Here is a 24,005-nt window from a genome sequence, read left to right on the forward strand (position 1 = left end):
GCTTTTCTAGTAGTTTTCTACACGTTTCAGTTTTGCCACTGACTTTTTAATTGTCTCTTCTTTTACAACATCAGCTGCTCAAATTTTAAATTTTGATAGTTACATTGTGAATCAAGTCTATAGAAGCGACAGTAGCTAGAACATACAAAAGTGTTTGAATACAGGGAAAATCACATAAATTGCTCATGCTTTTTATATGTTTAATTGTAGATCTGGTTTGAGATTGACATGTTTTTCCTCCATTTGTCAGTTTTCTGCACAGCATTTGTGTTTATTTTACTGGTATTTACTAAGAACACGTATCTCTGGCACACAAAGAAAGTAGAAACACTATGCTATATGCAGGATTTAGGGCTTATTTAAAGTTTAACTGTTTTGTGGATTGCTTTTCATTTTTTGTTATTGAGACTGTGTGTTTCTTACTTTTGGTGACATTTTTTAAAAACACCTTATTTCTGCCATTAATTGATGTTTGAACATTGCTGAGGTAGAAGGACAGTCTAGTTGGGAAGCATATGTCTTTCATTTTGACATAACTAGGAGTATGTTTTCTTTCAGCTGATATGCTACAGTGGAATTGCCTTAGATATCTTGTAGAGGAACATGTTGAATCTTTTTAAAATAGGCCTTTTTCAAGGGCCAGGAAACTAATGAAGTAATTAAGTTTCTGTCTAACTGCACATTCACACAAAGGTCTGCTTGTGCTTCCTCAGTATTTATACTCACTCCCTGCCGGAGTCCCTAGAAACCTGACTGACAAATCTGGAAGTGTAATAGTAACATGATTTTTTTGGTGTCATGAAACATTTGAATAGTGCTACACATATGACTGTTTTAGTGTGGATCAGCAGTGTTTTGGAGTGCTCAAGCTTAATAGTGCAATAATACTGAAAAAAGTTAAAAAGATTGGTTTCCTCTCTGTTTTCATGGAGAAAAGGGAAAAAAGTACTCTACAGAAAGTACTATTTTGATTGTCACTAATACCACATTTTTAAAAGCTGAAATTCATGTGCATAAAGCAGTGAAGTACTCCATTCACCATACAGTTTCTGCCCATGCTTGGAAAAGTTACAGCATCTTCTGATGAAAAACAGAAAAGTTATCTTGATTTATGCTGGATCTTAAGTTTGAACTGGTATCATATCAAGTGTTTGTATTTTAAGTGATATGACAAGTTTAGTTGCCAGCTATTTTGACTACAGTGAAGTTATAGAGCATGACAGCTTCCAAATTCAGGTACCTGATACAAAAAAACCCAAACAATACTTTTTTGGCTATTGTCTCAGATGTACTTTTACATATATTCTTATGGAACTAAGATTCATGTTGATCTATGGCAAGGTAGGGAGCCGGAGTGGGACATGTAAGACCTTAGCTCTCTCTTCAGCTACCTGAAATGAGGTTGTAACCAGGTGGGCATGGGTCTTTTCTCCCCGGTAGCAAGCAACAGGATAAAAGTAAACAGCATCAAGGTGGTGCCAGGGGAGGTTTAGGTTGGATATTTATTATTCCACTTAATGTCAGGATTGAAACATTTCAGTGCCAGGTCACCCTTGTCGGTCTAGCTCACTTTTCATCATTTTATCTTGTTCCATTTGCAGAATTTGGCTCAGAGTTTATTAATAAATCTAATAAAAATGGACGTTACTAGGTTGTTATTTTAAACAACTAGTAATTGGCCTAATGAGAAACAGATGACTGGAATCTTTGTATTGTCTTCTAAGGGAAATATTTATATAGAGACTCAAATTTTTAAAAGTTTTGTTTTATGGAGGGATGCAGAGAATAAAGGCATCTGCTGCTATTCAACAGAGCTGTTACAATGTTGGCTTGCCTCAATTAATCTAGCTTGAGTGCAGTGTTCTAATGAAAGGAAATGTAGAGTAAAAATTTAGGGCTGCAATGTATATAAATCTTGAAATGTCCACAAATAGCTAATAAATTGCTGTGTTTTGTTCAGTTTATGCAAAAAGATAAAATCAAGAAGCAGATTGCAGAAGCCAAAATTACACATCAAGTCATTAAACCTCAATCTTCATTACTGAAGAATTGTTTTGATACTGAGCAAGATCAGAATCTGAACAAAATAGTAGCTAGGTGACGTGTTCAGAAGGGTTCTGCACACCAGGAAAAAATCCACAGAATAATGTCATAGGTGTGATCTAAGTGCAGAACTATGATTGCTCCTTTTCTTTTCTTAAGGTGCTGAATATAAACAATTATTTTCACTGATTTTCTCTGTGTGACTAACCCTTTATTTCATTAAGTTTCATGTCTCATAATCCATTTGTGTTAACATAGAGTTGGTAACTTTTCAGTTAGCTCTCTTTACTTCATAAACAACTCACCTTCATGTTCCCAACATATTGTCCTTTAGAAAAAAGACTGTTCTGTCAAACAGTGCCACTTTTCTTCCTTTTTTTTTTTTTTCCGTGGAGTCTGTTTGGTGTATTACATTTGGGTTGTTAATTTACTAAACTCTGCTGTTACTTTTACATACCAATTGTAAAACACCACCAAACTAGAGGAGAAAAGATATTCTTGTTGCACATCTGCCCATTAAGTAACTCATGACATTCAAATTCCCATCTCCATCATTATTGCTGGAGATAGATTTTTTTTCTGTTAGTTCAGTACTTATTTCACTTGCCGACTGTATTCTCTGAATGTAGCTGTGTGAGTGATAAATAAGAAGGACAAGATACTTGCACTGGGATATTCAGAGATCCCCATTGTATTGCACAAGGTCAGTACAAGGTCAGAAGACTTTTCAAAGCTCTTTGGAAGTTTCTCTCTTGGGCATCAGGAATATAATAGCTGATTACATGGAAACAGAACTGGACAATCCAAATGTCCATCAGTTAGCTCCTGTGGATACATGATGCAGTGGAATTGTCACATATGCATTGCATTTTTCTGCTGAGAAAATATTAGTACCACCTACCTGATGTTAGTTGAACGATGCAGAACTACTCTTCAAATAAGAGCATTTAGGGACAGCAACCCCTTTTGTCCCTCCCTCATTGTTAACTTCCCCAGAGTACTTCCACTACACGTTACCCATTAGCTGAGCCTGGGTCATCTGAGTAACCTCAATTCAGTGTATTATATATCTGAATGAACTGTCTGGTTTTAAGCCTGGTTGATGAATTTCTACCTCTCTCAGAATGAGAAAGTACTGTATATACATTTCAAATATCAAAATAAGGCAATTCAGGTTGGTGAGCTGCTGCCCTTCATTAGTGTGCCTAAGCAGACACTGTTTGTTCTAATGAGTAGTCTTGGGGCTGTATTGAAGGTCTGCTGTCTGTCAGTGTACAGTGAGCAAACTAAAAATAATTAGGTTTACAATTGACAGCAACACTTGTCATCATTGTCAATCCCATTACTACCTCTACTATTTTTATGCTGATTATCTTTATGTGCTCTTAAATACTCTGTATTATTCCTTGAGTAGTTTCTCAGACAGATGGGAAATTGTCTAGGACCAACACGATTTTTTCGAAGTTTTTATCCACATTTCCAGTAAGTGTGCAGTTGTCCAAAGGGAAGATGATTGACAGGAAGCAATTACAGAGTGAGAGCCTGCAGAGGGATGTCTGGGAAAAGGAAACTTAACTTTAAAACACAGAGCCAGGATTTTTGAATAGTGAAGTAGCGGGAGCTCCCGTTGCTGTGCAAGTTCTGAGTGGCTCTGCTGTGTCCCATTACTGCTCTCCCTGAAGCAGGAGTGTAGCAAATGATAAGCTCAGGGACTGGATGCCAGCCAGGAATAGTGGTAAATAGACATGTAGCTTTTAGATAGGAGATAGTTTTCTTTAGAACAAGGAAAATGGTGGCCTAAAAGTCAAGCCCAGAGGAATGACTGCTTGACTTCTGTATGCTAGCAAACAGTGTATTTGCAAACAAGCAAAGCAGACATCAAGGCACCAAAGCTTCCTGTGAAGATCAAAAAATGTAATGAGCCAGCACAATGAAGTGCTATCATTTTTTTGAAAGGGCACTGCAAGTAGACCTTTATCTGTTTTAGCATACCCTACTGCTCTTACTTCCCTTGAAAAGTTCTATCTTATCCACAGGGAAAAACAACAGTGTGCAAAATGTTTGTGTTCCATCTGTGCACGCCAGTATACTCTGGCTTTTATCTTGTACTTAAATGTGATGTCAGTGTTGCCTTGTAGCAGAATTAAAATCTTATTATGTGAGCTTTGTTCCTCTCTTATCTTCTATTCAAACTATATTAACTAGAGCAGCCAAGATACACTCATGGAAACCCTTGAGGCCCACTTAGTGAGCCAAATCTGAGGGGTGCTTTATCACTTCTGAAAGGTTAGATCAGCTGTGTGTACATTACAGCTTGGATGAAGATAGGGGAGGGGCTTATTCACTTTTCAAATTCAACGTTTGTTTGCTTTTGTTTCATTTTTCCACATGCCATTTTCTATTGCTTTAGGGAATTCTATTGCATTGGAGGTTTTTCCAAACTCTGTGGTTCTAAATCACAAACAGCTTGTCTTTACAGGAAATTTGAAGATCTTATCAGGTTTTATGCACCTGAGTTAGCTGATAATTTAAAGTCAGGCAGTTCTGGTGAATTCTGAGCTCAGAGCATTGTCTCAATTACAATTATGTATTCAGATAAAATCAGGCAAAAATATTACTGGATTACCTAGAAATGTGTCGGAAGTCACATTTCTTATCAGAGTATGTGTCCACCAGTTTAATGTTGATCACCTTCCATAAGAAATAATCTTCAGTAAGCAGAAGGGCCCAGCTATTAAATAGTCTCATTTCAAATAATATATTTGCTCAAAGAATAATGTCACAGGCTTACAGCATCAGTCAAGTCATGGAAAAGAAGTATTTTCCCATAGAAAATATTTCCCACTTTAGAAAAGTTTCTTGGAATCCTTAAGCCTTGTTTTGTTCATTACATAGCATATCTAGGCAGTAAGTGAAATAGCTCTCATCAATCACTATGCAAAACACAAGGGAACAGAAAATTTTGATGACTGCAACACAAAGGTTATCACTTTATTCAAATGCAAACTTTTTCTTTTGGTGACTAAATTATTTTTGTATTTTTTTCTCCTCCTCCCCATCTTTCTGTCTCACTCTGAATTTTTAATTTTAATTTATTTTTTCTTTTCTTCCTGTTGTTTTCTCTTTTTTTTTCTATTTTAAACCAATTGCAAACTCTTTACTATAGGAAGAGCAAATCTGCAGTCCCTACCTTCTTTTTTCACAGCAAACAGTATCTTTATGCTCTACTTTAATAATATTTCATTAACTCTTTGAAACCATTCCCTGGGGCAAGCTTTTATTATTTGTAAAGTAAATCAAATATCAAAGTGCTAATCTTTAGGAGGAAAAATGGGCTAGACTCAGAAAAAATATTTACATCTTTTAATAGCTTTTTGAATTAAAATTTAAAGTGCACAAAAAGATCCAAATAATGTTCTCAAAGCTCTAAGGTACCTAAAACCAGGTTTTAGAAACCATCTGCCTGCTAACATTCTGAGTACATTAAAGAAAATCTAGGAGTGATGTACCTCTGAGTTCTAAGTCGCATTGTGGAAGGAATGTTTTGCTTGGCAGAAAGGGACTTGACAAAGAGTTTCCTGAATAAATTGGAAATGAAAAGCAAGAGGTGAAAAATCTGGTTATAATGGTACCTTCGAAACCTTCATTACCTCAAATTCAATGTCTCTGCCTTCCTACAACATTTTGAGGCACCACTCCGTTTTGGCCTCATTCAAACCATGTCATAGTGACCAGACTGAGTATTTTCTTTCTGTCCAAGTAGTCTGAGGTATTTACATGTTACCCTTCCAAAAGAAGTCAACTTAGAATTTACCTTACCTGTACATTCTGTGTCCTGGTGGTAGGATTTCTCATTAAGAAATAAATGACTCCGCACCTTTTTTTACTCAAGTGTTTACAACTAACATACGTTATTACATCCTTTGGAATAACATAGGGAGGAAGCAAGGAGATGGCACAGTAAATAAATAATGATGCAGGTAGTTTTGTTCACAAAGGATGGATAGTACCTGTGTGGTGATCAATGTCTTGCCCTGGTTTCCTGTCAAAGCACAGAACTAGATGGTATTCAGAGTACCCTGTGTTCATTCACTTTATGTTTACACACATTACAGTCATGAGTGTTGCTCAAGTTCGCACTCCTAATTACATACTGTGTGAAGAAAAAAGAAAAAAAGTGAGGAATGGGGAGATAAGAAAGCCCCACATGCTGTACATTAAAAGTATTCATTAAATCCTCCAAAAGCAGGAAATCCATTTTCCTAAGAAGAAATAAGCAATGCTTGAGACAACCTTATTTTCTTTTACACACAAGTTAAAAATAATATATCCTGTGCATTAGTTACAGTACAAGTGTGTTTATTGTACCCAGAGGGTCCTTTCTATAAAAAAGGATCATGAAATTGTATCAACATACTATATTTTTCTGCTGGAGATAAATCAGGAAGATTAATGAGGTTAAGTTATTGCTGTCTAGTATGCCAGGGAATAAGTTTCTAAATTAGAATTTTAATTGTATGTTCTATTGGAGTCCTCTTACTAATTCACCATATTTCTAAAATCTTTCCTTATACAGTAGTCTTAAAGAATTTTAAAGGAATTAAGGTAATGGAGTTTTTAAAACTTAAGTAGGTAAAATGGAAATCGCTCTGAAAGCCTATGTAAACTATGTTATCTGTCAAATCTTTAGACTGCTCTGCAGAATCTATAAATATTTCTATTCCTGCTGTTGAATTTTACAGGTGAGTTTCAGGTATTATCTTCCGAGTTAGATAGCAAGAAAAGAAGTTACACCAACAGATCTCATGTACAGTTTGGGTTAAAAATATATGGAAAGTAATTCTTCGTTAGTTATTACAGAAGTACTCTATGACACTCCTTTTTTCAGCCTGGTTATTATTTCAGACCAAATGACAATTGGTTTTTGAACACTAAATGTACTAAACTACCAAAATATTTCAATCACCAATATGTGCAGTTTCACAAATCACAGAACTTCCATTCCACAGGAAAGGACACATTTCAGGAAAGAATTTGGGTGGGTCTGTGTTGTGGTTCCAGCCATGCTGCGTGTTCTCCTACAGTCTCTCAGGTCGCTTCGTCCTCTGGGTCCTTTCCCCAAGAAACTCTAGACGCTGTAAAATATATGACTGGGTAGAAAAAAAAAAAATATTGTTGATTATCTTGTTCAAATGCTCTTAGCAACTAAAAACCAGACTTCAACATGGCTGGTACTCACGACCTGTTACTCCTGAAGGTGTGCAACACCTTCACAATTTTTACACTAACCAACGAGTCACTTTCACTTAAGTTACTACTCTGTTCTAGTGAGCTAGGGAGCTCTCTCTTGTACAGTAGCGTTAACTAAATTTCATGTATATTTTCTAATGCTATTGTCAACTGGAGCTAACTCATGATAAGTGGTACCAGTACCTATGTCATTCATAGTACTATACTGAAGCAGTTTGATCATTTTACTATGTTTTCCTTGTGCTGCTATAGGTTGACTAGTCTGCCGAGTTGTCCAGGGAGTAGCAAAGCCTGTGACTTTGAAAATACAAATGTATTAGGAAATGTGCTAACTGAAAGCACTGCCTCTGGAAAATGAGCACACCATTGCAATCACAGAACAAGTACCAGATTTTGTCTTACTTGTGTGGTTTTAGTCCTTGTTTGGAAATCCGAGTGTTAAGGCATGCTACAGCTAGTCAGTGGAGGAGGTAATAGTTCCCCTTCCATTTCAACATTTAATGTAGGCAGTGACTATGATGTTTAGTGTCTCAAAAGACCAGAAGGACTTTTGCTTCCCTACTCTTCTTCTCATGTGTAAAGCAAAATAACCTAAATTCACCTGAGAAAGAAAAGACTGTTTCCTACCTCTGGCTATGCAAATCCTTGAGTGGATGTTTCTGGGCTTTTTTACATCAGTTCAAGGAGGAACAACCACACAAAAGAGCATTGGGAGCAATATCAGAGAGATGGCATATGTCAGACTACTAATTCTGCATCTTCTTTAAAACTGTTCTTCATCTTATAGAAAACCTTATGTTAACTATCAGCCTAACTTCACCAGAAAAAATCTGGACACAACAAGGGGGTTTTAGCAATGACATCAATGTATTCTATTTGCAATGGTCTTTATTGGGTTTTGGGGGTTTTTTTCTTCTGTGTTCAGACTTATGCTACAGTAACACACCAGTAAGTGCTTTATAGCTGCTGAAGGCAGTTTACATTGATTAGATAGATTTTCACATTGGCTCTTGGAACAGACACTTTTCAAGGGCAGGCGCAGTAAAATGTTTTTTTAAATTCCATTATTTGGAAACTGGACATAATTCTCAGTGATTGAAGCTGACAGAGAAGGAAAAGCTGATGGTGAATATATTCTCTAGTGGCAGGCTGTCATCCACAGATGCTCTCAGTGACCAAAGCAATGACTGAAGTATGAAGAGCTGCTTGCCTACTGTGGATTTCCATCAGTGAAATCATTCACCACTGCTCGCAAACACTTGGGGAGATCTATTACCTACAGGTGATGCATTTTCAATGATGAAAGCTTCCCTCAAAGTGACTAGAAGATTAAAAATATTGTTTAATAGCTTGGGCCTCCCTGCAGATTTCATTTAACCTAACTTTCAGTGACCCTTTTTAATTCCTTAATAGTTCAAATACTGAGTAATCAACAAACGGAAAGGGATTATTTCAATTTTCTGTTAAAAAAATAAATTAATGTTGTTAAGTCACAAGAACATCCTCATATGCCAGATATTTAGCAGATTCTGACTGCTGAAAATCCAATGAACTGACAGATTTACTGCACTCACAAATCTTGCAGTGTTCATTAAATGAGCCTGAAGATCCTTGTCCTCCAGACATTTATGGACTTACTGAAATGTGTATTTACTAGGGTTTGTAAATACAAAGAGTCTAATGTGACCCTAGGATCTTAACTCAGACTTTAATGGATGCATTTTTTCCCATCTGTAATTTCCACATGTAAAATGGACACAGCATTAGTGTTAAACTAGTAATGAATCTTCACTATCAAATTCAGGGCATTTTAGGCATCCAATTTAGCTGCAACTCAAAGGGCTACAAGTTTCTTCTCTAGATAATTGAGTTTAGACAAGGACCTCCATTAGGATCACTGTTAGTTGTCTGGTCTGGCTTAAAGTAAACAGTGTGCATAACTCTCTGTGTGTAACTTAAAAACAAATCCAGAGATGTTTATACCTGGATAGTTCAAATTACCAGTGTTTTTAAAATGCATTGTAATCTGTTTATTTAGAAATAGCAATGGAAAATGAATGTTACCAGTGAAGAAACTCAGAGTCAGTAGAGAAAATCGGACACCATAAAGACCAATACATTTAAAAACAAATCCACTGGTCAAACTTAAGACTGTTACACAGTGCAGTAGCATTTCTTTGTACCTACAAATAATATTCTTGCTTATTAAGTAGGCAGAGGGAGATTTATGATGTCCTTAACTTCTCATTTCTTTGCTTGTAAGAGCTAGCATTTTGTAAATGACATTGTAAGATACTACACTGTTGTCACCTAGCAACTATGAAGTATTTTTTGGAAAAGTTGCTGCTTGGTTTTGGATTAATAATAAAAATAGTAATTCCACGCTTTACATTTGTAGACCTTAAAGCACTTACAAAGAGGTATCTTTTAAGCATCATTATTTGGAAGGTTGAAGTCTAGGATAGAAAGTGTGTTGGCAAAGATGAGAATCAATAGAGATACAAATTTTATTCTGAAGGTCTCACCCTGTTCTCCACATTCCAGCCTCTTCAAACTTTTTTCCTTTCCAATATTTTTTTGCCTTATGAATTTTAAATTAGAAAAGGGAATAATCTGAAAAAATCTGTATTTGCAATGATTATCTCCCCCTCTCATTTGAGATATTGCAGTTATTTTCTAGTCTGAGGGTCACCGTGAATTAGCCCTTGGCAAATATTTAATTTTTAATGGAAACCACTACAGTATTGAGTTAAAGCACGCAAAAGTATCACATTCATCCTAAGATGATCCTCCTGCTGCATCACTGACCAGTTTTCATGTTGCTTATAAAGCAGTTCTCTGTAATTAATTTTTCTTCAGAAAGTGTTTTATATTAATTATTATAATATTTTCTACTAACAGAATGGCTGTTGACATGCATACTGAAATGTCTGCTGTAACAACAGCTGGCTTCAAGAGCATTTCATTTTTCAAGAAGATCACGGAGGCTGGGTAGACAGGGTTCTGTACCATTTTGAGTTTAAGAAATACTTTAAATTATTTGAGAAATGTCCTATACTCATTTTTGGTTCTCCATTGCCCTTGCCAAGCATTAGGTGGAGTGGAGCTGTTTGGGGACCATATTTCTTCCTAACGGTCCACAGTTTTAAGAAACATCTAAGGATGAATTAGAATGAATAGCCACAAAGATAATGTGTGGGCTGCTGTGCAGCAGCGTCCCTGGAGAGTGATATGTCAGGAAAGAGATTTAAAAAATTTCTGTAATGAAACGTGAATTTCTTGCAAGTAAGGAAAGATCTTGACAGATCATCTGTTACGAAATATCTGCTCTCTTCTTTACTTGTGGGACAAATGGGATTTCTCCTTATAATACATTGTGGATTATCATTCTGTTGCAGTTTGTGTAATGGCAGCACACGGGGAATTTAGGAAACGGCACTCCAGCTGTCTTTTACAATAACTGGGGTTTTTTATGCTTTTGCACTGTAATACCTTTTCCTTCAAATTATCTTTGCTGTACTCTTCTCACTGTAATACCAGTGTGTATCCCAAAATGAATTAAAAAGAAAAATGGATATACGTAAATTATGTCCTATTTTCCCTATGTGATATGTTTAATTTAATTCACTTATTTATTGATAAAAACTCAAAGAAAAATAAATATCTAAATTTCTTTTGCTGTAATACATTTTTAATAAAGAAATTGAAGTCAGTAGGCAGTAGCTGGAAATGTAAATCTGTTTCCTGGTCTTAGCTGTCATGTGAGGTTTGATATTTATCTGTTCTAGAGAACAGAATTATCTGTGTTGTAGATAAATTGTTGGGAGAGGGTTTATCTGTAAGGTTCATTAAACTTATCATTGTTTTCAGAAGTTCCAAACACTTGAGAGAAACAGAAAGCGTACATTGCAGATGAGACCCAGACGAGTTTCCAAAAGCAGTACATTGCCCATTGTATTTCTTCCCTGAATTCAGCACCATCTAAATCTTTCCCAGTTGCCTCCAGAGAGTTACTTTATTTGATTGGTTTAAAGCGTTTTTTAGAAGTTCATTAGTGAGACTGGGAGAAGCAAGATGTCCCTTGGAGAATATTGGGGTTTTCCATATTTCAAGGTGTAGACTCAAAAGCTGTGTCAGCAGGAGTCTTTGTCTGACAGCACATGTAGTGCTTACTGAATTAAATTCAAAACCACTTGCTGGGTAGTGTCTTATGGATCAATTCTGTGCATTAGTCTCTGGGAGAAGGACTGTAAGAAAACTAGAATTTTCAGTAGTCTGCTTAGCTGTCTGAAATGCAAAATCACATCAAATTTTAGATCAGATGAATTGTAGTTTGTTGTGTCTTTGGAGCTTTGCTGCTGATCATTTTCATCTCTGCATTGCCTTTAACTACATTTAATTGTTCATTACTCAGCGTTGTCTGAATGTGTGAACTTTGCAAGAAATTGAGATACAGATCTTTGCCCACAGAGTGTCATTCCTTATGCAGTTTGGTCGGACTTACTAAAAAAGTAATTTCCATCCAGCCCGAGTTGAGGGTGCTGTAGAGTGGGAGGGCCTGTTTGCTTTATATGCCGTTGGCAAATCTGTAATCAGATAGCAATTGATGCCTTTTTGGCGAAGAGCCCCAAAGCTGTAAATCATCTTAGGATTCACAGGGTTACACTTCTCTATCCTGATAGCAATCAGTGTTTCTCAGAGCTGTACCCAATGATGGTATGTTATGATTAAGGAGAAATTTATTTGTATTAGTGGGTTTTAATAATTTCACTTTCCAAACCATTACAATTTTTCTAAGGAAGTGTGGAGACATGAAGAAAAGACAAGTTGAAGCCACTGGCAAGGCTTCTGGTTTTCTTGAGTTGCTATTTATAAACATTTTAGGAGTAGTCCGTGTATTCCCAGGAATTTCTAGATCATAAGTTGGAAACCAGCCCTCTAGTAAACTTGTGAAAAGCATACCCATTTTAGACACTGAATGCCCTTGTGTTCCATTGACTTCAGCAAGATATCAGGGATTTGGTTTGACTTCTATGCTCTTTGCTACTGGAAATCATTAGGATTTTAAAAACAACGTTTTAAAATTTGAGGGCAAAAAACAGTAGCAGTGGACGATTTTATTTGCGTTGCCTGTTTAAAACCACCCAGAATGTGTTGAGATCTTGCAAGAGATAAAAACTTCCCAATGTTATTTCTATTTAGTGTGGTACAAAAGATATAATTGCTGATCATTCTAGTAAAAGATGAAAACATGATTTTAGACTGGCCATAATCATGGTAGAATTCTGTAATTATGATAGAATTACATAGAGGTAGTTCACTTGGCAAGTAAATATTTTTTAGCACAAGATTAATATTTCAATACAAAATTTTAAAATGTATCGACATCATATGACTTATGGATACAATGCAAAAATTAAGAGATTGTGCAAACGCACTTTTACACCACAGAAAGCACAGGACATACAGCGCATAACAACTTGCTTGCTGCCCTTTTGGCAGCTTCTGTGTTTTAATAATGTAAAAAGAAACTTTTAGCACCTTCCACTTTCTTATTTACGTGCGATTTATTAGGTAAAGGACAGCAGTTCGGGGAATATGACATTATATCTTTCACAAAATCACATTGATTTTGTTCTCTGAGAAAATAATCATCATGGTGGTGTCGTAAATTGTGCTTAAGAGAAAAAAAAAAAAGACACAATTGTGCTAGTTGAATCCATGTTTTTTTAAATGCCTGTCTATGTTTTGATCCATGAGGTCATCTGCCAACAAGTAAATGAAACTTGGGGTATTATGTCAAAAATAAAACTATCAGTACAGTCTATAATTTCTACACTCAAATACTGGAGCAGCTCCAGCACTGATGATGAAGCTCCTTCAGCTTCACATGTGTGTGTATGAGAACTATACAGGGAATCTGGATAGCACAAGTGGAGTACTCTCAGTGTTGCAAGAACGCAGATTTGGAAAGGTTTAATAGCACTTCACTTGCAAATAATTCTTCTTGCTATTACACAGATAATTTTATGTCAAATTTTAAGTAACATCTGGAGCTATACATAAATACCATTTAAACGGGAGACTCGTTTTTGCTCAATAAATGAATCAGTTAAATGGCACTTTAACAACAATACCCACAAGTACTGTTTGCCTTTCTCTTTCATTTAGCCATAAGGTAACTGTTGCTGCATGCTTTTCCTAATGTCACATTCTTTCCTTTTTTTAGAGTTTCTTTGAAGGACAGTCTGCACCATGGGATTCAGCTAAGAAAGATGAGAACAGAATGAAAAATAGATATGGGAATATCATTGCATGTGAGTGTTGACAGCATAATTGTGCACTTTGTTAACTTTCCTTCAGATCTGGATAAGAATGACCACCAGCCTTGTGCTCACATCAGGCTTATATTCCTTTTCCTTAATTAAGAAGATAAAAATGAGGGAAAATGTTACTTTTTTTTTTTTTCCTTGACAAAACTGACAGATTTAATGCATTTTCTCAACTGCCCTTCTGTATATCTTCCATCCTGTGATCAGCATTTGGCTAATGGAGAACGACACCTTTAATCAGTACTCAGCTCTAACAGGTCCCAAACTGCTCCTGTCAGCTTAGCCCAAGACTACCCATGATCACAACAATACCTTGGTATGAGGTTGTGGATATTTTAGGAGCAGACAATACTGGGGCTTAAGTGTTCCACAATAGACAGAGTCAACTATCCTGGTTTATGCTAGACAGACTCTAAGGAAAAAAGGTAGCCCTTACATTTTACCTAAAAATGCAGACTTAATAAGGGTTAGATATAAGAATAATCAAATAACTTGAGGAGATGATAACATGCTTTGGTGACTGACCCCTAAATCTTGCATTATGAAAGTTCCAAAGCATTGTGACTAGATATGTTGCACATGAAAGTGAAGGCAGGAAATTTATCAAGTTCAGTAAAATTACATTATTTACACACTGCTCTTGTTCCACTTAAACTTCTCTGTGTATGTAGGAGACAATCCTTTCCCTGTTCTTTTGACTTCAAAATCTAAATTTAAGATGTGGAGTGTTATGTGTTTTTAATAGCCAGCCAGATAGCCATGAGCAGGTATAAGCAGTGAAATAAGCAGCCATCACCTTGGTTTGTAAGCATGAAAATGAAGGGTGGTCTATAAGGAGGTATCACTTAATGATGCTGCTGAGTTCAGAAATCATAGAGAACCCCAGGTACATCAGACAGCATAGAAGAATAAATCATGCTGATCATCTGAACATTTGGAGGACCTGTGGAAGAAATATGTAGTGCTTATTTGCACTAATTTCAGCATCTCTCCTAGATAGGTGCTTGTTCAGGCACATATCTGCCTAGATTTCCTCATCAGTGAACCACATGGACTTGACAGAGAGAAGGACAGGTCTTCTAGAGAAATGGTTCCAAAATAGAGCCCATTTAAATGCTTCTGAATCACCACCTCTCTGCAGTGCATGTGTAACGAGTCTGGAGAGAACAGCTCCCAGCTAGTGACCTACAGTAGGTGATGTGAATAGGGCCCAGCTGGGCTGAGACTGTCTGCAAAGAGAAAACAGCTCTGTAGCTTGCTGCAGAATGAGAACCCACAGGAAATGCCCATGGAGGCAGAGGCAAGTAAAGCAAGAGATGATCTACCACATGGTTTTGAGTGGACATGATAGTATTGCTGTGTATTTTGGATGTGCATGGTGCTATATACTGAAAAAGGAAATTAAATCTTCTAGAGAAATGTGATTATCATGATGGGCTGGCACATATGCAAAAGCATAAAAGTTAACTAGATACGGTTTTGCTTGTTTCCCTCCAAGCAGTATTTAATGTGTAACAAACTTGTTATTTTGTGAGGATGTAGCAATACATGAGTAACAGTTAATCATTTGACTAAAAATATCAAAGGCAAAAATAAGAAATACAAAGCAGTTTTCTGCTTATCCTTGCTTTGTGAATTTTTTTTTCCAGTCCAAGCCTATTAGAATAGATCTTCTCTTGTAGTCAGGTTTAATGTGTCAGTCCCCCCTTTTAATGTCATGTTAGACATTGTCTTACACTTTGACACCCCTTGGTTGAAGAAAACTAGAAAACTACTAGTGCTTCATGTCTGAGGTAATCAAGTGATGAATAGCCAAGGGAGAACACATAAAAGATATTAGATACACAAATCAATGACAATTACGAGTGATACTGAAGGCTTTCTAAGAGGCCAGATATAACTCAGGACATTTAGATCTCAATTTACTTGAAATGTCCTCAGTATTTAGCAGAGGAAGAGAGTTGGATGGAATTTTTATCAGTAACACTTCCTATTTATGTGGCTGTGAAAATGAAGACAACTCAAGTTAAAATTAAGATCTACTAGAATTAAAGGCAGTATCTTAAAAGAAAAGCTGAAACTGTCCACAATTTGTCATTCAATTTGTCATTTGTTGTTCTTAAATACATGTATGCAAATGGAGTAGTTAACTTTTTAATTATTTTATGGGTTTTCTCCTGAATAAATTACTGCATTTCTCAGAGTCTGAGGGTACAATTTGAATGGTCTGCTTTTAAAAATTTGTCCCAGATAATTGTATAAAGTATATGCTTTAGCCTAAAAGCATTTTAATAAATTGCTCTTTTATGCTATGTTCAAACACTTAAAAATACAGTGATTTAGATGCCACTGACTATGGGTACATGATTATAATGAAATGTATGTATTTTTCTGCAGAGCATATTTTTTTCTATCCATTTACCCTCTTTGTTTTAATTTTTCCCAAGATACTACTGTTATGTTATTGCTTGTAGTCATTATTGTTCTTGGAGGGAGCTAAAACAAAAGCACCAAGCATTCAGCATTGCCGGAGCTTGTCAAAGTTGTTATATGCTTTATGTTACCCAAGTGATGTGCATTTAATTGGCTACAAGTGTGCCCTACCCACTGTATGACAGTGGCTGCAAAAAGTTGAATCATGGTCACAGTCCTGTCACCCACAGAAAACGTGTTCTTTCTTTACTGAACAAAAAAACCTTCATGTTTTCTCATTACAAACTAAACCCAGCATGAACCTGCTAAATGAATCTTTCATCACCCAAGAAAAATTATGTTTCTGCCATAACGGTGTGGGGTTAGGCATGGATTTCGGTAAAATTTATTCGTTTTTTCCTCAGGAGAGATCTTGAGGGAATGGGAGGGGTTCTGTATTTATTTTTACCTAACTCAATATTGACTAAATGAGAAGAGAGTATTGATCACACCTTTTAAAAGCAGCTAAAGATTTTAGGTGAGACATTTATAAAAGGTTTGATTTGCAGGGAATTGGGAATGCATGTCCCAAGAAAGGGTCATTGGCAAGGCATGCTAATCAACCAGGTGCTCAAGGGGGTTGTTAAGAGATCACAGTCTGCAGGCCGGCATGTACATGTTGTAGGTAACATGAGGCAAGAGAGAATAAAATGCTTATATTCGTTATCTATTACCATATTCTACAAAGACAAATTTATTCTAAGATAAATAATTTTAAAAGCTTAAGCGATCAGTGGAAAGTTAAATTAGATCTCCTAATGGAGGGGCATCAAAATAACAATGAGATGGAAAAGAGAGTATTTAACAGCTACACAAATTGTCAAGAGCAGCTGAAGTACAAAGGAAAAAAAAAATCTTAAAAATATAGACACTTAACCTAGAGACTATTTAAGAATCAACACACGTGTTGAATATGGCTTGTGAATATGGCTTGTGTACCTCTTAGTTTTAAATCTGTTTGAGATAAGCACAGCCTAGACACAGTAACATTTCTTTGTGTTGACGTGGGATTTTTTTTTTTTCTATTTAACAACTGTTGCCATGCAGTAAGGAGTTAACTGAACCCTGCCCTCTGTAATTCAGGGAATGCAAAAGTGTAGATCTTTACTAGCCTGAGTTAGAATGCCTGTAAGGCAACAATGTGGGAAATCATGAAAATATGGATGAAGATATACCATGAGTCCAAGCAAGCTTGACTTCTGAGTCTGCTGACTTTAGCAGAAGTTGGATCAGGTCCCAAAACTGTAAAAGCAGCAGCCAGGACTAGAGCTTAGAAAGTTTCTTAGTATCTTTCTTAAGTAAGATGGATTTTTACGATTAAGGTCCTGTGAGCCGAACCTCTGTTATGAAGAAACTGATAAATAGCTTAATTAAGCATAGAATAGCAAAGCACTTGGTAGAGTCAGACAAGCAGGGTTATGTAATGGAAAGTTACAGCTCTAGATTTTTTATTCTTGGAAAAGTGAATAGAGAGGCTGAAAAGGCTGACCTGATAACCATAACTGATTCAAATATTCCAGCATGTTTGAAAACCTCATTCTTGAAGACTGTTGAGTGAAATAATTCCAAGAAAATAGCAATATAAGACCTGTGTGGAACCTGGAGATGGAATTTTAATTCATTCTGATTTACTGTGTTTGGGATTGTAGCGTGCCCTTTCTCTCTCCCAAGGGAATCCAGGGGAAATAAATGAGGCTCTGAGATCTTTATTTCCTAAGACTTGGAGCATAAGAGGAAGAGGTAAACTTGACCGGTTTCTCTCTTGACTTGTAATTCTAAAACAATGTTTTTTTAAGAAGATCTTGCCTTGTTCATCCTCCACCATAATGTGGGCTGAAATTATGCTACTTATAATGAAGTTAGGGTTTTAAGCCACTTCATGTTCTTTCATTTATTTGTTATCTTTTAGGAATTGTAAAGCTTCCGAAATAGCTGTTCAGAACACGGGTGGCAAGTTTGCGGTGTTTTAATGATTATTTACATTTACAACAAAATAATGACTGTCATGAAGGTCTGTCATCAGCTGCAAAGTAGTATTAGCTCAGCAGGCATGCAGCAAAACAGTAATACACAGGTATCTAATTAGCAAGAGTACCTCATAAACAAAGCAGCAATAAAGTGGCTGCTTACCACGTCTCCATCCTTGAGATCCTACTCCCAAATTGTTTTATCTATAGCTTGTGCAGCATTCTGAAAAAGCCATTGTGTTTGGTTGCTTTTGAACTAAGAGAGTCAAGAGGAGCTTACAAAGTATCCGAGGAGAAGCAGCCCTGCCAGCCTACAGATATTCTTGTGCAGGGTGGGAACTAGCCTCTAGTAGTGTTGCTAGAGAAGATGAGGCAGCTGTCATGAGATGAATTCATGCCACGGTGTTTCGGATTGGAATTTAGAAAATAAAGTTGGAAGTGTTTTCACAGTCCTGGATAGATACAGATAACCACAGTGTAGCAAAAATTAGTGACAAAGCCATTGTCTTACTGCTTGGGTTTTGCCATTTCTTTGTTTTGCTCTCTCCTACTGAAAAGATAATAGGTTTCCTCCAAAAACTCTGAGGTGGCAGTATGTTGTGAATGACATCAGCTCCTTCTGAGTACTGGCAGAAGCATTTCCAAATGAATAAACCTTTGACAACTTAATGTTATTTTACTGACAAAAGCAAAAATCATAATTGTGATGGGTTTCAAATTATAAGATTTAAGAAATGCATATGGAAAAACGGGATTTGGGAAGCCTGTGCATGACTGAAATGAGAATTAAATGTAGATACAGTTTTCATGTCCAACAAAATAAGCAGGAACTTGCTAGGGTTTTAGTTTGATTCTAAAGGAATATTTTGATTAAGCCTATGTTACCGAGTGTGTCTTTAATTGCTTCTTTTTCCTCTCCATTGTTCCCTTTTCAGATGATCATTCTCGAGTGAGATTGCAGCCTATTGAAGGAGAAACAAGTTCCGATTACATCAATGGGAATTATATCGATGTGCGTATCCTGATGCAGTCAACAAGCTTAATGTTGTGTTCAGTCGAAGAGGGAACTCCTATTATTCTCACAGTATTCACAACTTGTAATAGATACCACAGCTAATAACGGCTGCTAGCATTGTTTAGGACTGGAGAGTGCTATCTTTGGAAGCTAGGTGTGCACTAAAGGAAGAAAAAAGCCTTGAAAGTTTGTCAATCAGTAAATTAAATGAGTCATTTCCTCCAACTGCCACTAGACTGAAACCTTGCCAGGAACACTGTATGGCTACTTTGCCTGCTGGTGCTTATATGGGCTAGCAAAATGTTATTTTCACTTTCTGTCAACAGCTTGGCATCATTCCACATTTAAAAGAAAGCTGTTTGCATATTAATGTGACAAAACTCCGTAATGCCTAATGCAGAGATTTGCAGTCTCTTGTCATCTCTGCACTTTTAAGTCGCCTTCAAAGTATATTCTGCAGCTGTTAACCAGTATTTCTAATGCAAGCAAGACATTTCATTAAATATGTAGGCTGTTTAATTATTGAAAGTGGCTTCTTTGTTCATTCTGCATCATGTTAACTTAATGTTTTACATTAGAATAAATTCTTTAAGAGACAAGGTGTTTTTGGTTGAAAGAATGAGCTCAAAAGTAGAATTGAAAATCATTAAAAAGCCAATATTATTTATCTAAAGCCAGAAGTCTATGGATAGCAAAGTTAGTAATTTTACTGTTTACATGGAGTGCTAGATGTTAGGCCAAGTAGAACAAGTGTTGCTTCATAGGAAACTGTGCCTGCTAAAGATTTCCTGTTCAGCAGTTACATCTTTGAAAAAATGGTGTCAGATTTTGCAGTTCAAATTTATTACTAGTATGAAACAGGAATGTAGCAGATTCTTTTTCTCAGAGTGTAGAGAAACTAGAGCTGTACAAGAAAAGTAGGTACTTCAGTTGTAACAATATGAAGTCTGAGGGAACTTTCTGAAGATATCTCTTGTTACTGATGTTTATAAGCACATTCAAGAATCAGTAAACTTAGCTCAGATTTCTGCTTGGTCCCTTGCAGTTTGAAAGAATACCACAGTCGCCAAGCAGTGAAGGCGCGTATGGAAATATATTTAGTTAGACACCACACTAATCTCTGAAGGGAATAATCTGTCATGAAAGGAAATAGAGAGTTCACACTGAGGACTTAGATTTGAATTCACTTTCACGTTTTCTCCGACATTCAGGATTGTTCTCATTTTAGGCTAGTAGTATTCTCTTGTGTCAGATTTGGATCTTACTTTAAAATATTATGAGATGTGAGAAATAAAGATTTGGATCATACAGTCTCATATAAAATGCTGATAGATATCTGCATAGAAACTTTTTTTGTTTTTTGCTTATGGAATACAAAAGGATGGAGAGAATGTGGCCCTAGAAGAAACAATGCCTGAGAACCAAAAAAGTCTTTCTTCATCCTCAGCAGATAGCTTCATTGCAAAGCTTGGAGGACTGCAGGCATCCTCCAAAGACAACTCTGCCACAAAACACAGCATGTTTATAATCTTGCTAATCAGGTTTCCATTGGAAACACTGGTTTTTCTAGTACAGAAGCAGCTTTAATTTTGCTCTTGCATGCAGTTATTACTAGGGTGGTCACACTGTCGGTATAACACGTTAATAAGGGAATGGCACCATCATAGACACAACGGTTATGATGTATTTCTTCCCATGCCTTTTTTCCCTGGGAAATGGAAGTGTTTGATCCAAGGCACTACGGATTAGGTAACCCATAGCAGGAAGAAACCTCACTCTGTAGCTCTCTGAACACTTCTCAGTTCACAGACTTCGAAATTTTGCTTCAATGTCGAGTAAAGAAATCATTTCTGTAATTCATGCTATTCTTTCTGTAATATTTAAAGTATCTTCAGTTGTTTTGATTCTTTCCCACCTTGTATCACTTCATTTCCCCTTACACTTTCACAAAGAAATTACAATGGCATGCGTGCTACAGCCTTAAGTTCTTCCTTTTAATGACTGACAATGCATAATAACCATTATTCAATATTAACACTCCTACAGCTGGGTGGATCAGCATACTGGTGCATGATCTAAACATTTGGTGACACTCCCATCATATCAGAAATTCAAATACTGTAAAAACACTATCATTGCATTTTGGCAACCTGTTCCATGTTGCAAAGAATGGATAGAGTACTGGTCTTTATTGCTTGGCCAACTTCTGATTAAGTTGCTCTTGTCATCAGAGTTGTATTATGGTCTTCTTGAAAATGTGTTTGTACCAAATGATTTAATCAACAAACTTATCCTCCTTTTTACTGTGTAGAAATAAAAAACAAACAAATCACCATGGGCGTAGTAAACACCATGCCTTCCCCATGGCATGAATGCAAAACTGACAATTTTTAACTGTTAAAAAAGGGATAGACTTTGTGGTCAACAGCAATAGGTGAATGTATATCTCAGACTCTACAATGACACGTGATGCCATTAACTGTAAGGGCTAGAGAGGATTTCATGCTGTTCAGCAGAGCCAACAAGGGACTGTGTCCTAGGGTGACTAAACCAACACAGATTGAAAGAACATATTACTTCTGGGCACTAATGTACATGGCTGCCACTTAAGTATTTTGCAGAAAAAACATTTGCTTTTGTTTCCCTTCTCACTTGCCCCTTCCCCAACTGAAAAGAACTTTTGTATCATCATTTGTACTGTTGTTACACTCACTGAATACTATCCTAAATGAAGTTTCACTCATAGGAACATAGCCAAGGTGCAAATTCCTGATTTTTTTTTTCCTTTCAATCTATTCTAGGGTTATCATAGACCAAATCACTACATTGCTACACAAGGTAAGTTTATCACCTTTTACTTCTGGTTATGTGAGGCTAAGAGGTTTTTGTACTTGGATTGCAGTTTATTCTCTCTAGTAAGCATTCTTTCCACAGTCAATATGCAGGGTAGAGTCGACTCTATCACTTAGGTAGAAGTGAGAAAACTGAAATGTTACCAAATTTTCAGGTATTTCAAGTAAGCAGTCCTTTACTTTTATGTTAAAACAGGTTTTGAGTAAAAAAGAAAAACACATCATTTTTCAAAGAAGTTACTCAGCATTGTGTTACTCATGAAAAAAGAAATGAGTCATGGTAGGAATGTTTTGTACCTGTTCAGAGAGACAACAGTTGTCATGAAAATATGCTCTCTTAACTGTTCAATGATAACTAGGCTCCAGGTCCTTAAAATACAAAACTCTTCAGCTAGCAAGTTTTGATAAAGGACCAAAAGACATTTAAACACTGGCAGGAGGATTCATCACAGGGTTCTACAGAGATCATCCTACAGGCCATCATTTAAAAGCTTGCCTGAGAAAAAGAGCCTATTCTTCTATCAACACGCAAATTATTTTTCAATTTGTACTTGTCTTCAGAGACATAATTTGTGCATTCTCATGCAGTCCTTATTTATTTTTTTGGTCAAGTTCAGAGCTGGAACAAATGGAAAGAATGAGTCTTCTGTGACTACTTAGTCACAATATTGAACAATATGCCAATCTCCTGCCTATGCTTAGGTAGCGTATGTGAAAATTTGATTGCTCCTTCACTGCTTGGAGGGAATCTGTTTTTGTAATAGGTAGTCTGTGACAGAGCTTCCTGCCTTTGCCCATGTATCTGAAAAAGCTGAACTCCACCCACAGATGTTATCTCAGCCTTTTAAGGGACCCAGCTGGAGTACTGAGTATAATATGCTCAGAATAATCTTAACGTGTTGGATTTAGAGGTCACATACTTTTTAATGGTTTTTTATCAAAGCAAATAAAATGTTGACCATGTCAAATAAGGCATCTTGCTGTGATGTAAGTTGTTTCATAAATATCCCAGAGTCTGCTGCCTCCAATCTCCACTTAAACCAGTGGAAGGTTTCGTATCTCTACCTTGCTGTACCTTAGCTCTCCACAGTCTCAAATGGGATGTTGCTTCATGTCAGATAACAGTGGGGCAGGACACAGATGCTGTTTCCAGAACCACTTCACTAGTGTCAACATTACACTTTTAGACCAGAGTTTTATACTTTCAGAATGTGGGATCTTAGAATATGAGCCATGTAAATGTGCTTCGTCTTCCACTTCTGCTGCCCACACACCATGTTCCTTAGTCCACAGTCTCTACAGAGAGCCCAATGTCATGGTTTCAGACAGATAGGAGGACAGGAACCAAAATACAGCATTTGATTTATTCCTTTTGCACATGTACACCTTCCTCTTCAAAGAAGAAATGGTTTGTTCTGTTTAACATTTACCTAATGATGTTGTTTCTCACTTCTAATTGAAACCTAAAATAAAAAGATAAGCAGTTGGCCTTTAACTTGTAGTTTGCAATACGTTTTCATCAGGAGGTTCACCAGAAGATCTCCCAGATATCTTTCTCATAGGTATGCATCTAAAGCAAGTTAAATACTGTTTTATCACAATATTTATTATAATTTATCATAATTTTTATCACAATCATCATAATACTTGAAAAGCAAATACCCAGCTTGAAGTTTTGTACTTTCAGGTCTTAAAACCAGATATGTAATTATGTATGAATAATGTGCTGAAGGTCTGTTTACCAGATCCACCAGCAAGTCCCAACAGTTTGCCATGTTTTTTCCTCATATGGTGTCAAGTACCTAGTCAAGAAAGAGAAGGAGTAGCAACTAATGTTCTTCCAAGATGTAAAGGATGTATGACTGTTGCAGCTGTCAGTTTTGGGGGTGGGTCACATCAGTGTCTTCTGTGTAGGTGCAGCTAAGTGCACGTGGGGATGCCTAACCCCTCCTTCCCATGGTGTAATGGGTAGGAAATAGATTCTCTGAAGAATGTAAAATTAATCTAAAAATAAGCATACAATTTACAACAAACTCAAAATTATCTGGCTGTGATACTTTTTGTGTGATATTTA

The 24,005-nt window shown here is 36.5% G+C and overlaps 1 protein-coding gene across 6 annotated transcripts in view; it reads left to right on the top strand.

Moving 5' to 3' along the window:
• The window catches only part of PTPRM (protein tyrosine phosphatase receptor type M), a 440,953-nt gene that overhangs the window by 366,138 nt on the left and 50,810 nt on the right, over window positions 1-24,005 (top strand). For all 6 annotated transcript variants that reach the window (XM_066183184.1, XM_066183199.1, XM_066183217.1 and 3 more), the window contains 3 exons: window positions 13,523-13,610; window positions 19,000-19,076; window positions 21,881-21,917. In XM_066183184.1, coding sequence (XP_066039281.1) covers window positions 13,523-13,610; window positions 19,000-19,076; window positions 21,881-21,917 — 202 coding nt within the window. The remainder of the gene's footprint in view (window positions 1-13,522; window positions 13,611-18,999; window positions 19,077-21,880; window positions 21,918-24,005) is intronic.

This window comes from Chamaea fasciata, unplaced genomic scaffold, assembly GCF_029207755.1.
Source record: "Chamaea fasciata isolate MVZ Bird 193981 ecotype frontalis unplaced genomic scaffold, bChaFas1.0.hap1 SCAF_1, whole genome shotgun sequence".
NCBI classification, from domain to species: Eukaryota; Metazoa; Chordata; class Aves; order Passeriformes; family Sylviidae; genus Chamaea; species Chamaea fasciata.